Source organism: Stylophora pistillata, chromosome 1, assembly GCF_964205215.1.
Source record: "Stylophora pistillata chromosome 1, jaStyPist1.2, whole genome shotgun sequence".
Lineage (NCBI taxonomy): Eukaryota > Metazoa > Cnidaria > Anthozoa > Scleractinia > Pocilloporidae > Stylophora > Stylophora pistillata.
Window position 1 is genome coordinate 59,454,626 of NC_142519.1, and position 13,978 is coordinate 59,468,603.

A 13,978-nucleotide genomic window follows, 5' to 3' on the forward strand; every position below is an offset into this window, starting at 1 on the left:
CTCACCACATTACAAATCTTGCAGCCATTATTCCAAACAAGAAACAAAGCAAGTTTATTCAACAAAGTTTGAGAAAGCGGGAATGGTGACAGGGTTGCTCAATATCGCCACTCATGTTACATAGTTGTGTAGGATGGTCATATTGATTCTACAGAACTCAATGTTTTAGTTGCTGGTACAGCACTCCCCCTTTGATTATAATAAATAACAGGGTACATGCATGTAATGGCCTCAATTCCAGTCACTTGAGTGACTTTTTTCTGTACAGCAGGAGATAATTACATGCTGATATTTTTCATTGCAGATTGAAGCGATAGTGCATGCTGCTGACAGAGATGACCAGCAGGGAAAGTTTTGGTGCAAATGACAACATACTGTATTTGTTTAAAGGAGTGGCTTCATGCAGGTAAGAATAAAAATTCTTTAGTGGGAGGAGGAGGAGGGGATAATGTAAACTGCCACATACACATGTTTAACCCTAGCCCCCGGTTATTGGCCCATCTACTTGTGAACAAGAAAATACATAAATCTGATTATTACAAGCCCACTGACCCCCTGGAAATTAAAGCCCTTCTTCAGCTTTTCTTGTTTAGATTATAATAAGGTTGGAAGCACCACTGCTGTGAATAAGACATTAAATTTTTGATAATTAAGAGAAAAGATGAGCTTCAAGGAGAAAGTCTGAACTTCTTTTTTGTTATGTTCCAATTTTTTTCAGGTTGTCCGTTTTAAATTTAATTCTGATACAAATGTATTAAAATGAATTCAATTTACCAATGCAAAACTTCTTTTTTTAATTTTTCGCATAATCTACTTTCCTTCTCTTCTTCCTCGTGTTAGTATCTAAGTGGAAATTACACATTATTCATAATAATCCATAAAGTAGCGTCACTCAAATTCTGCTGGTCTAAATGCATCACATGACTGAGAGTGCCCCAACTATCATTGTGGAGTACTGGTGATTTTTCTCATGTTCATAAATTTTCAAACTTAACATTTGATTTGAGAAAAGACTTGAAGATAATAGGGCACGATCCTCGCAGTAGATAGCGCTATTTATGCAATAGCGAAAATCAGACCTGAAAAAAAGCAGGCCTGTACGGGACTCGAACCACTGACCTCTGCAATACTAGTGCAGCGCTCTACCAATTGAGCTAACAAGCCAACTGGGAGCAGGGCGTTAAGTTGATTCGTAATAAACCCGTGAAAGTGATAAATGAGATACAATGAATGTATGAAGTTCATATATTTTGAACTGCGGTATTAGATACGTATGATGCACGATCCTCGCAGTAGATAGCACTATTTATGCAATAAATATATATGAACTTCATATATTCATTGTATCTCATTTATCACTTTCACGGGTTTATTACGAATCAACTTAACGGCCTGCTCCCAGTTGGCTTGTTAGCTCAATTGGTAGAGCGCTGCACTAGTATCGCAGAGGTCAGTGGTTCGAGTCCCGTACAGGCCTGATTTTTTTCAAGTCTGATTTTCGCTATTGCATAAATAGCGCTATCTACTGCGAGGATCGTGCATCATACGTATCTAATACCGCAGTTCAAAATATATGAACTTCATATATTCATTGTATCTCATAATAGAGCATACCGACAATATTACAAGCTCACACCTTTTTCTTGAACTTCACTCTTGAAAAACATTAATATTTTGTTCCTCTATTCAGATGAATTCTATACACAAACACCTATGCACATTTTTGTACCAAATGTCTAGAAAAGCTAATAAAAATTGGCAGTGCCTATACCCTACAACACATCAAGTCCCCACCTTAAGGAAAAGACCTGAATTGTTTATCTGCATGTCCATTATCCCCAAATGTCTTTTGGACATGGATGTGTCCTGCGGATGTGATATGGAGTTGATGGTGCTGAATATTTGTTACATTTAATTCCTTACTAAGTTTGCCACAATTATTTTTGAACCTGCTGTAAAATATATATATATATTTTAATTTTTTTAATTTACTTTACTCACAATCCCCTATTACAGTTAATACTTAACTTATAATATATTATACTAGAGGGATAGTCATAGCAAAACACATCACAGACATAGTGAAAATACTTCAATTGACAAGGGTTCCTATCTTTTCCTAAACCCTTGATGCTTCTTATATCTTAAGGCAATAAGTCTTTCACTCTCTTTCTTGGCTACTGCTTTCGGTACAAAAATTAAAATTTGGGATTGACTTGTTTCTCCTAAACTCCCATATACACAGTTTACCAAGCATTGTCAGATAATTTAGTAATTCATTTCTATTTAAAATGCCAATTAAAACTTGTTTTAGAGATAGGTTCAGATTTTCACAATGAGAATTACACCACCAATTGCAAACCTGTTCCAAAAGGCTTATGCATACTGAGCAGTCATAAAACAGATGATACAAGTCTTCTTTGTAAATTGCACGGTAGGAACACATCTCTGACTCAATTAAATATTTTGCTATTTGTAAACAAGATGCGATTGAATAATTTATACTGAGAAGACCAAGGCTTGGAAAATATCCCATTATTTTAAACACAACTCAAGAGTTTATTATTGAAGGTTTAATCCATCTTATGAGGTGACCCTCTGACAAGGTGCGGGAAAAAAATTAAAATCGTACACTTTTTTAGAGGCGCATTGTGCGAGAGAAAATGTTAATTGTGCGAGTAATTGAGCAGGATTGCGTAATATTGCGTCGAACAAAATATTTCGTATCCCACACCCTGTTAAAGTAAACATCGGGTTCTCCTCATAAATCACACCTTTTCTTGTAATATCAATGTGAAATTCCTCCTGTAATGGCTAAATGACTTCTAGATTTTACTTTGAATTATTTTATCTTATTGACTGAACTTTAGGACCTATTTTGAAGCAATTCTTTTTTCGTCAAAGCGATCGAAAGAGCTAAACGAAAACACTCGAGGAGATCGCCTTATAATTTGAGTTCGCCAGTAAAAGTTACTGTCGATGGAAGCCGTGTTTTCTTATTCCACTACGATTTACGAAGGTCTTAATATCTGACAACCCATTCGTCCTGTAAATGCCAAGAATAAACATTCCTTTTTGTCACTTTGAACGAGAAAGCGACAACGCCAGCGGCCTTATTCAAAAAAAACCTCTGATTCGTTATTTGAAAAGCATAGGCACAAACCGCCAATGAAAAATAGAGTTAGAGGTAGACTAGTGCCCAGGAAAGCCCACGCTACGGTAAGAACGCCTTGTTGTTTGAATAACGCAATCGACGAGTTGTTTGATGAAAGCGTGGAAATTCTAGAGTATTTTTGAAGGTAAATAGTCTGAAAATAGTCTAAAATATTCTAGAGATCTCGATACTTGACAGAAATACCCCTTTTGATTGAAATTTCAAGTAAAAATTTCCGTATTGTGCAGGATTTTGCGAATTTTCACAGATTGTGTGGGATTGTGCGGGTTTGACCGAATTGTGCGGTTCCGCACCTGGGCACCCTGTCGGAAGGCCTGTTAATTAGGGTCAGAGAAAAATTGAAGTCCTCTAGTGATTGATAATGAAAATCCCAGTCAATAGAGTCAAAGGCCTTTTCAAAATCTATTAACAGTAGAATACCAGACATCTTAAACAATTCAGCATGATCGATAATGTCGAGAATTGAGTGAGCCACCTCTCCAATAAATCTACCTTGGATAAAACTCGACTGATTGTAGTGGATTAGTCGAGGAAGGAATTTTTTGATTGTGATGGTAATGACCATAGAAGCAAAGTTGGAGTTAGCATTGACTAATGAAGTCAGCCTCAAGTTTCCAAATACATTTGATCTTTACCTGTTTTATCAGCTAATGTGATAATTGCCTGTTCTTGTGAATTTAATATTTCTCGTGAGTCAAAAGAAGAATTACCGGTAAAAGCCGTGTATAATGCGCACTTTTTTCTACAAAAGTAACCATCAAATAACTCGCGGTGCGTATTATATACGAATTCCGTTGTTTGTCACGCACGTCCCAATTTCCATATGTTAAAAACACAACAAAAAAAGTAATACATTTAAAGCTTTGATATAATAACTTGTTTTCAATGAAAGGCTCTAGGTGCTTATTAAGTATTTACTCTAAAATCAAGAGGAACAACAACAATCGCTAAATATTTTCGCAAGTGTGCAAACAGGCACGTGAATGAGATTTCAAAGTGAATATGCAAATTTGGCCGCATGTGAAGAGATCTCATGCTACATGGAATTTTTCCATGAGAAGCAAGAAGAAAGTGAGCGAGAAACATTTCAGGACAAAAGCTTTATTTAAAGCAGTTCTTACATCCTCATCTTTATCTTACTAATACAGGTTTCATAGACACAACCAATGATGGCGTAATTTGTTATATATGGCTTTCAATCAAAACGTCCTATCGGCTTTTGTCTCCATTCTGAATTTTTCTGGCAAAAAGAATTCATTCGAGATGCTGTCTTGCAATGCTCCGGCGAAATTGACATATCCCAAGACCTGGGCGAGGAACTTTTCTCTTTGTCCTCTCGTTTACTCTGATTTTACTTGCAGTTGCGCTAATAGCGGAAGTAAGCCTTCAGAGAGTTGTCCCATCGTTTTACTCGAGTCAACTTTTGCAAGCTCCGAAGGGACATTATGTGGAACTCAATTTCACCTTGGAGACGTCATATCCAACACCATGCATTGATGATATGTACCTTGCGATTCGCGATGCATACAACAAGACTGCCAATCTTCTTGGGAGATTTTGTGGAAGGAACATTTCTGGTATTGTGCGATCCAGTGGCCAAAACTTGTGGATCAGAAAATTAGGTTTTTTCAAGCATTATATCATGTTTTGGGGCTCGTACACCAACAAAACACTTAACATAACAGGTATTGTCTTCTGAAGTTACAAACTAAAACAATTTTAAAATGTTTTCAAGTCGATCGACAGAACATGACAGAGGTATAAGTACATTTTATTCATTTGTTCCCTTCTAGTCTACCCCAACCTTGACAACGTGGTTACAACTCAGTTTGTTCTTTTCAACCAAACCTCATCTCTATGGTGTCCAGCACTAGGTGCACCGGCACCAATTATTGTTTGGAGAAAGAACGGCACGGTGATACAAAACAGTACAAGTGTACAGTACCAGCTGAACATTACTGGAGAAAACTATGACAAGTACAGCTGCGAAGTAAACAGACGTGAAAATAAAGAAATTCATCTCGTCATTGAAAGTGAGTTTATTTGGAAATATTTGATTCTAAACCCAGCAGGGCTGAGAAGGAAATATACAGCACATTTGCAATGTTTCCATACCTCGCTGGTGAAATGAGCAATCCTAAAGCTTTTTCACCTGCCTTCGCAGCTGAGAGACTGACATTATCATTTAGGCGACCCAATGACATTGAAATAGTATCGAGGATTCACGAGATAATTAGAGCGAAGCTCCGCAAGTACAACCAATAAACCTAAATTTCAGCAAACAGCATGTAAATAAAAACATGTTTTCTTGCCATAATCTAGGCTGCCCACATCCTTGCAAATGTACCACAGCAGTTGGAATCATGAGTGCAGCTACCCTCATTGAATGTAGAGGAAAATATTTACAGTCAGTTCCACGGCACTTGCCTCTTTCAACAGTGAAATTGTAAGCATTTCAACTCTTTTTGTTTAACCTGTATAACCTGTATATACTCGTAGATACCTAGGTGAAAATCTGAAACCAAATGTCCCTAAAGTTTATTACAATCATTAATTGTTTTCCCAAACATCACAGCGGTCCGAAATCCTAACTCCTCGAATTTCATTGACTTATTTAATTTCGGGAGCTCCAGCGGTTCTGATTTTCCCAATCAGACCCCGGATACGGAATGCTCCGAGTATTATAGTCTGTTGCCTAAAAACCTTTTGTAATTTAATAATTCTCCTCAAAAAGTAACTCCGATGGAAAACAAAAACTTACATTTACAACTGCAAAAAGAAACAAACAACAGGAAAGGAAGACGTTAAACTCACTAACCTATCTATACTCGTAGCGATCTAGATAACAATCAGATAGAGGAGCTGGCACCTGGAGTCTTCAACAGCAACACGAAGTTAAACTACTTGTAAGTCTCCAAAGTTTTTAATAACCATTATTTTTTTTCTAAGCATCTCAGCGGTCCGGAATCCTTAATCTTCGATTCTTATTGTCTTATTCCACGCGCTCCAGCGGTTCGGATTTTCCGAGTATTTCGATTTGTAGCCGTTTATAATTTAATCACTCTCCACAAAAAGTAACTTAGAAAGTTAAAACGTGTGGTGTTTACAGTTGATCACTGGAACTTTATTTCATTTAAAATCCTAATTTTCCTCAACAGTTTGTCCGTTATAAATCGTTAAGCAAAGTTTTGAGTCCTTCTGCAAATACACACTCAAGGCAAGTTCCTCGAATGTCGGCATTCCCATCATACATTGCACCACAGAAAACTGTGTAATTGTCAGTTGCCAGATCATGACCGATACTTATAAAGAGAAAATGTTTCAAAATTTTTTTGGAAGGCTTCCTCTCTTTTCTCCACTATCTACTCGCAAAAAAGTTGATCGGTTCATGAAGGAGCTTACCGTTACTACAGCCCTAAATCATTTGGTTCCTTTTGGGAAGCATTTCGTCAAAATTCTCTAACTTAATTAAGCGATCTATGATAAACTGAAAATTACTCACTAAAAGAGAATATAGGGGAATACGGCGAGCTAAGACTTCCAAACTACGTGAATGTATCAGGGTTTCTACGTTTTTAGCGAATTTGCTTTATTTGTTTGCGTGAGGTATTCTCCATGGCTTGTGTCCAAGGGGCGGAGGGGAGGGGGGAGAGACGGAAAGGGAGAACACAAATGAAGGTCGTACTTGCATGTGTTCTCTCAGATCCCAATGTTAAGGCTCTGTAGTTCCCGTCTCTTCCCTCTGTTTATTAATAGAACACTGATAATTTCTTGTGAGACAAAGTTTCAACACTTGCAGATGGTTACGTAATAACAAGATCAAGAAGTTGCGAGGTGACTCCTTTTCTCAGTGAGTCAAGCTGAAAAGGCTGTGAGTGAAAAGTATATCCGTTTTTACATGTATCAGAGCACCCATTTTTAGCTGTCTCTTATGAAATTCATCTTGAGAAAATGTACAACAACAATACACAGAAAGTTAAATGTTTCACCTCAATGCGGAATATATTTTCCTTTTACAGACTTGGGTACAAACCAAATAGAGGAGCTACCACCTGAAGTCTTCCACAACAACACAGAGTTGGTCAAACTGTAAGTAACTAATACCTATACCTAAGCTTGTGCTAATTTTATTGACGCGCGATGTGACAAGAATTGCAATATAACTCACGCATGGTAGGTTAGTGAACCATAAAGGTAATGGAATAGGGTTGGAGGGTTATCAGATCGGCAATATTGACAGAGAGGAGTAGAGCATCCTTCCATCTTAATAAATGATAATATACTGAAATTTTCAATTCCATTTTCCCTTTTTTATCGGTGAATTTGTTTCATTTGCAAACGCGAAGTATTCTGGGTTGCCAACGCGGAAAGGAAAGGCAGAGAGAGCGCGAAATGTGATGGTCTTTGAAGGTTTTCCCTCTCAGGTGACAACTTTCAGGTTCCGTACTACGCACCACTTTCCCTAGTTTTACCACTTTAGCAGTCGCATTTTCCTATATGATGCTAAGACAAAGTTTTCAACATTTACAGATGGTTAGATGATAATAAGATCAAGAAGTTGAGTGGTGATTTGCTTTCTCAGTTAATCAAGCTGCAGTGGCTGTAAGTGAAAATTCATACTCTTATATCAGCCATTTTGTTTCAGAACGTACCATTTCTTACAGAAAATAAAAAAAAAAAGTTAACGACCGGAAACCTAGTACGGGACTGAATTAATTTCCTCAAGATTTGAAGAAATGGTGATAATTAACGGACGTTTAAAAAGTTCCAAGCAAAAACTCATTAGGTATCATTTTTATGGGAACCTAAGGAGAACCAGATAGGGGAGCGTTCATTTCCAACTACACAAAGAAACAAACAACAGGAAAGCAACACGTTAAACTGACTAAACTGTATATACTCGTAGAGATCTACAGAACAATCAGATAGAGGAGCTGCCACCTGGAGTCTTCAACAATAACACAGAGCTGAACCACTTGTAAGTGACCAAAGTTTTGAATAACCATTATTTTTTTTCCAGGCATCTCAGTTGTCCAGAATCCTTAATCCTCGAATCTTATTGGCTTATTCTGCGCGCTCCAGTAGTACGGACTTTCCGAGTATTTCAATCTGTGGCCGGTTATAATTTAATTATTCTCCACAAAAGTAACTCAGAAAGTTAAAACGCGAGGTGTTTACAGTTGATCACTGGAAATTTCTTTCATTTAAAATCCTGATTTTCCTAAACAATTTGTCCGTTTTAAATCGTTAAGCAAAGTTTTGAGTCCTTCTGCAAATACATACTCAAGGCAAGTTACTCGAATGTAGGCATTTCTACCATACGTTGCACCACAGAAAACTCTGTAATTGTCAGTTGCCAGATCATGACCGATACTTATAAAGAGAAAATGTTTCAAAGTTTGTTTGGAAGCCTTCTAATCGCCTTTATCATTACGCTAATAAAAATATTTCTGTGAAAGTTTCTCTCTTTTCTCCACTGTCTACTCGATATAAAGGTTAATCGGTTCATGAAGGAGCTTACCGTTACTACAGCCCAAAGTCACTCGGTTCCTTTTTGGAAGCATTTCGTCAAAATTCTCTACCTTAATTAAGTGGTCTATAATAAACTGAAAATTACTCACTAAAAGAGAATATAGGGGATTACGGCGAGCTAAGACTTCCAAAGTACGTGAATGTATCAGGGTTTCTAAGTTTTTAGCGAATTTGCTTTATTTGTTTGTGTGAGGTATTCTCCATGGCTTGTGTCCAAGGGGCGGAGGGGGAGGGGGAGAGACGGAAAGGGAGAACACAAATGAAGGTCGTACATGCAGGTCTTCTCTCTCAGATCTCAATGTTACGGCTCTGTAGTTCCCGTCTCTTCCCTCTGTTTATTAATAGAACACTGATAATTTCTTGTGAGACAAAGTTTCAACACTTGCAGATGGTTACGTAATAACAAGATCAAGAAGTTGCGAGGTGACTCCTTTTCTCAGTTAGTCAAGCTGAAAAGGCTGTGAATGAAAAGTATATCCGTTTTTACATGTATCAGGGCACCCATTTTTAGCTGTCTCTTATGAAATTTATCTTGAAAAATTGTCATTTGACTTTAGTTTTTCGGTGGAGCAAAGACAGGATCATGATTTACAAACGCCACTGCAATAAATAAATAAACAGACTCTCGAAACTTCCAAACATACATTTTGAAATTCCTTTCAACGACTTTCCTCGTCATTTAAAAATAAACAAAGTTAGATCTTTGCATCTTGGCTTGAAATGAATAATAATTTCCGTAGGATCACTGACTGTTTTTGATGAGAAGCTTGTCGCGATATTCATTCAACAAGTGTTTGCTTGCCATTTAATCGAAAGTGTCCGTGCGGGTTTTTTCGCTCTGTAATTGTTAGTTACCATATCATGACCGATAATTATAAACAGAAAATGTTTTCTTGGAAGCCTTTAAATCACTTATATCATTATACTAAATTAATAAAAATATTTTTGCTTAAGTCTCTCTCCTTTTTCCGCTATCTACTCGCTAAAAAGTTGATCGGTTCATGAAGGAGCTTACCGTTACTACAGCCCTAAATTATTGGGTTCCTTTTGGCAAGCCTTTCGTTAAAAATCTCTTAATTAAGTGGTCGATAAGGAACTGAAAGTTACTCACTAAAAGAGATCACTAATCCTTAGGAATCTGTTAAAATTACCCTACAGCACATACTATTTCAAATAAACGACTCTAAGAAGCTCTAAATTAGTAACTCAGAAAAGACCTTAAAATCAGGGGATATCAGTCATTTTCGTAGGGAATTAAAAAACAACAAGATAAGGATTTACCACCTGGAGTATTCAATGAAAACACCGAATTAGTCAACTTGAAATAGACTACGAGCAGTCCCCCTTTTGCGAGGAAATCAGTCGCGTAACTCTAAAAATTCAGGGGAAAAAATTGATGTCACCGCACGGTGCAGAACTGTCGGAGTGAGCCAAACTCCCAGAGTTCCACGTGGTGTGATAACATCAAATCCTTTTCCCTTGACTTTCTTGAAAAATTTGATCCCGCGTTAGCGCACGGTGTAGAACTATGGGAGCGAGGCGACTCCTAGAGCTCCGTGCGGCGCGCTTACATAAATTTTTTTCCACGCTGATTTTCTTGACTTGCGCAAGGGATTTCGCCTAAAAAGGGGGGTTTTCTCGTAGTATAAGTGCAAGGCAGTAAACAAGTTTATAGTTAATTTAAGGAGTTAATTTAATTTTAATTTAAAATTTTACTATTATCCTTATCTTTATATTTATTATTCATATTTGTTGATTCTAAAATACTCAAGGATTGTCGAACGACAACTTGTTGCATAGTGATTTCATTACTGAGTCAGTCAAGCCATAATCGTTTTGTGTGACGAACCTTACTTTTGGTGAAGGTGTAGTCTGATCGTCCGGGTGACTGTAGTCCTGAGAAGGACTGTTGTCGGTGGTAGTGACTGACGTTTCGACAACCTGTGCGGAAGTCATCATCAGAGTCAAGTGAATGATTGTAGTCAGTAGAATGTTCTTATTCCAGTTCGTGTAAAATGATCGGTTGGTTTTGCCGTGATGTTATTGGCCGTAAGACTCAAGTGACGTAGGTCGGTCGTGATTGGTCTGTTTCGATCTGTCGGTAAAGTTAGGTCGTTATTTTTCGGTCGTTTGTGATGTTTATGTCGTGAATGAGTCGTTCGTATGGAGCGGGTAGTTGTTGACATCTGTTTAGGGGAGTCTGTTCCAAGTTAGTAAACCAGCTTTCCAGAGTCAGTCGTTGAAAATAGTCAGTGCTGTAGGTTAGGCATTGCGCAGAGTCCTACATCGGTGAGACTGACAGAAACCTCACAAGAAGACTGACTGAACACAGACGGGCGACAAGGAAAGGTGATGTCAGCAATCACATTGCTGAACACCATCGACTTACCAACCACAACATTGACTGGGACTCTGCGCAATGCCTAACCTACAGCACTGACTATTTTGTTTTAGGTTAGACTAACCTTTTGTTTTAGGTTAAGTCCGGCTTAATAACTTAAGACAGGTTACATTTTCCAATGCCAAACAAAACCTTGACTTTACGACCACGAAAAGATACAAACAAAAGCAACACAGGATGTTCAACTTACTAACTTGTATGTTCTCGTAGAAAACTCGATGCCAATCAGATTGAGGAGCTACCACCTGGAGTCTTCAATGGCAACACGGAGTTGACCGAATTGTAAGTCCACAAAGTTTAAAATAATCAGATAATGCTCTATTGAAATGTTATATCGGTTTATACTAATATATTTCTTAGCATGAGTTAGAACTCTCTTCATTTAGTGGGTGACGAGGAACTGAGAATTACTTACACTAAAAGAGAACACTCTTCTGTGGAAATCTGTTCAAATTACCCTACAGCACATACTATTTTGAACAACCAACTGTAAAAAGCTGTATTAGCAAATATATTTGAAAAGACCTTAAAGTCAGGGAATATCAGTAATTTTCCTAGTGACTTAAGAACAACCAAATTAAGGATTTACCTCCTGGACTCTTTAATAAAAATTCCGAATTGGTCAACTTGAAATAGACTACAAGCAGTCCCTCCTTTTCGGCAAAATTCATCGCGCAAGTCAGGAAAATCAGCGAAAAAAATGGACGTAACGCTTACATTTCACCTCTTTTCGCCTGGACTATTACAGTTGAAAAATTTCGAGCAGTTCTTCGTGCTTTGTCTTTTCACCCTCAAGAAACGTTTTTAAACACCTTTAGGCGGTTAAGCAATAACACAATCAAGGAATTTGAAAATTTTGAGCAGTTCTTTCTGCTTTGTCTTGTTACCCTAAAAAGACGTTTTTAAACTCTTGTAGGTGGTTAAACAAAAACCAAATCAAGAAGTTGCGTGGTGATTTATTTGCTCATTTAGTCAAGCTTCAGTGGCTGTAAGTGAAGAGCCTATGAATATTTATTGCTGATAGAGTCTTGGATAATAGCCAGAGATTGTGGAATGTGTCAACAGTCATCCACCATGAGCATAGAATCTGGTTAATCATTAATTTTACTCAAAAAGGCCTTAAACTCATTTCAGAGAATCAGTGAAAGGAAACTTCGCTCACGGACAATATATCTTTATTCAAAATTCTGCACAGTAGGTACTTTTTTTATAGTGTGAAATTGGGTCTCCTCTTTGGAGGCACCGTCGATTGTCGATTGTTCAATTTCTTATCTTAAACTGCACCGTCATTTGCTGCCACTGTCGTTTTGTTAAGGTCGAGTCCGGCTTGAGACTAATTGCGCGATATAAAATATACCAATTCCAAATTGTATCGTTTGTCTCGAAAAGAGAAATACCCAACAACAACATTAGTAGAAGAGACGATAAACCCATAGTTATTATCAACCATGAAATGGTTGAAAATAACCATTCATTCATGTGCGGTTGGCTCAACCAGTCGAGCAATGTTAGTCGACGCTTCTATGACGAGTACACTTTGCTCCAGCTTTTTAAAGATTGTTACAAAATCTTGCATTTTCCGATTCATCTCAAAGCCTTAAATCAACAACCTCAAAAGGAAGCAACAAAAGTAACGTTTAACTCACTAACCCGTATGTTCTCGTAGAAATCTCGGCGCTAATCAGATAGAGGAGCTACCACCTGGAATCTTCAATAAGAACACGGAGTTGACCGACTTGTAAGTCACCAATCTAATTACCACTCAATACTGTACTGAAATGTTATACCTGCTCAGTACTGATATTTACATGGCATGAGTTAGAATTCTCCTTATCTTGTGGTCGATAAGGAAATGAAAATTACTCATTAAAAGGGAACACTAGTAATCTGTTCAAATTTCCCTTCAGAAAATACTATGTTAAACAACCGACTCTTAAAAGATAGAACGGACCTTAAAATCAGGAATAATAGTCATTTTCGTAGGGTGTGATACAACGACCAAATAAAGGATTTATCTCCTGCAATCCCTCCTTTTCGGCAAAATCCGTCTCGCAATACAAGAAAATCAGCTAAATAAAATGGATGTTTGCGTACCGCGCGGAAATCTGGGAGTGTACCTCACTCCCAGCGGTCTGTGTGATGTGATAACATCAGGTGTTTTTTTTTTGCTGATTTTCTTGACTTGTGCAACGAATTTCGCCGAAGGGAGGAATTTCTCGTTATCTAACTTGTAGGTGTTTAACAAGTCCATTGTGCATAAACGCATTCAATACTATTATTATCAGTGTCGATATCGTTACTAATTCTTAAATACTCAAAGGCTGTTTTACGACAACAAATTGCGTGGTGATTCAATTACTTATTACTTTAGAATTGCCGGCTACTGCGAATAATCTCACCATTACCACTCCTAGAACGCTTGTATTACTTTTTACCAAAAATTGACAAATCTAACAACCCAGCTCGACTCGTTGTCTTGGCCTGCAGTTGTCCCACTAAACCTGTTTCCAGCTATTTAGACAAAGTTATGGCTCCCAACGTCAAAACTTTACCATCAGGTATTAAAGACAGCAAACACGCACCCGAAATTTTTAGACTTTAATTTTCTTGTTGAAGACAAACTTCTTTTGACTATGGATATTAGATCTCTCTACTTATGCTGTCATTCCTAATTGCGTAGGTCTCCTGGGCTTCAAACACTTTTTTGACCAAGGCACTATTAAGAAACCTGTTTCTGTCGTTCAGGCGGGCCACCATCGCGCCCAACTAATTGATCGACAATCAGCACTACAAACGTCACATAAGGAAACTACTGACCACATTCTATTCACTCTCACATTTCACTCTCACAACCGCGCAGTTAAATCCAT

At 37.7% G+C, this 13,978-nt stretch overlaps 1 protein-coding gene and 1 long non-coding RNA gene across 3 annotated transcripts; both read left to right on the plus strand.

The window, feature by feature from the left end:
* Window positions 1–4,464: 4,464 nt before the first annotated feature.
* Window positions 4,465–5,625, plus strand: LOC148743455 (uncharacterized). The gene is made up of 3 exons (XM_088751272.1): window positions 4,465–4,860; window positions 4,969–5,208; window positions 5,498–5,625. Exons 1-3 carry the CDS (start codon window positions 4,677–4,679, stop codon window positions 5,623–5,625), a joined length of 552 nt encoding a protein of 183 aa, XP_088607398.1. The 5' UTR covers window positions 4,465–4,676.
* Window positions 5,626–7,707: 2,082 nt separating this feature from the next.
* LOC148743456 (uncharacterized) lies at window positions 7,708–11,392 on the plus strand. Of its 2 annotated transcripts, none has more exons than XR_015990029.1 (3): window positions 7,708–7,777; window positions 8,082–8,153; window positions 11,319–11,392. It is a non-coding gene; the product is annotated as an uncharacterized LOC148743456 (long non-coding RNA). The 2 variants fall into 2 exon arrangements; XR_015990031.1 differs by lacking the exon at window positions 11,319–11,392 and adding an exon at window positions 9,096–9,168.
* The last annotated feature ends 2,586 nt before the right edge of the window (window positions 11,393–13,978 follow it).

What these genes read in the sequence shown, in the direction of transcription:
- LOC148743455 (XM_088751272.1), top strand. Translation starts at nt 4,677, where the DNA reads ATGTACCTTGCGATTCGCGATGCATACAACAAGACTGCCAATCTTCTT. An exon ending in CAAAACACTTAACATAACAG is followed by an intron (nt 4,861 to 4,968) that starts GTATTGTCTTCT and finishes GTTCCCTTCTAG; the next exon opens with TCTACCCCAACCTTGACAAC. An exon ending in AATTCATCTCGTCATTGAAA is followed by an intron (nt 5,209 to 5,497) that starts GTGAGTTTATTT and finishes GCCATAATCTAG; the next exon opens with GCTGCCCACATCCTTGCAAA.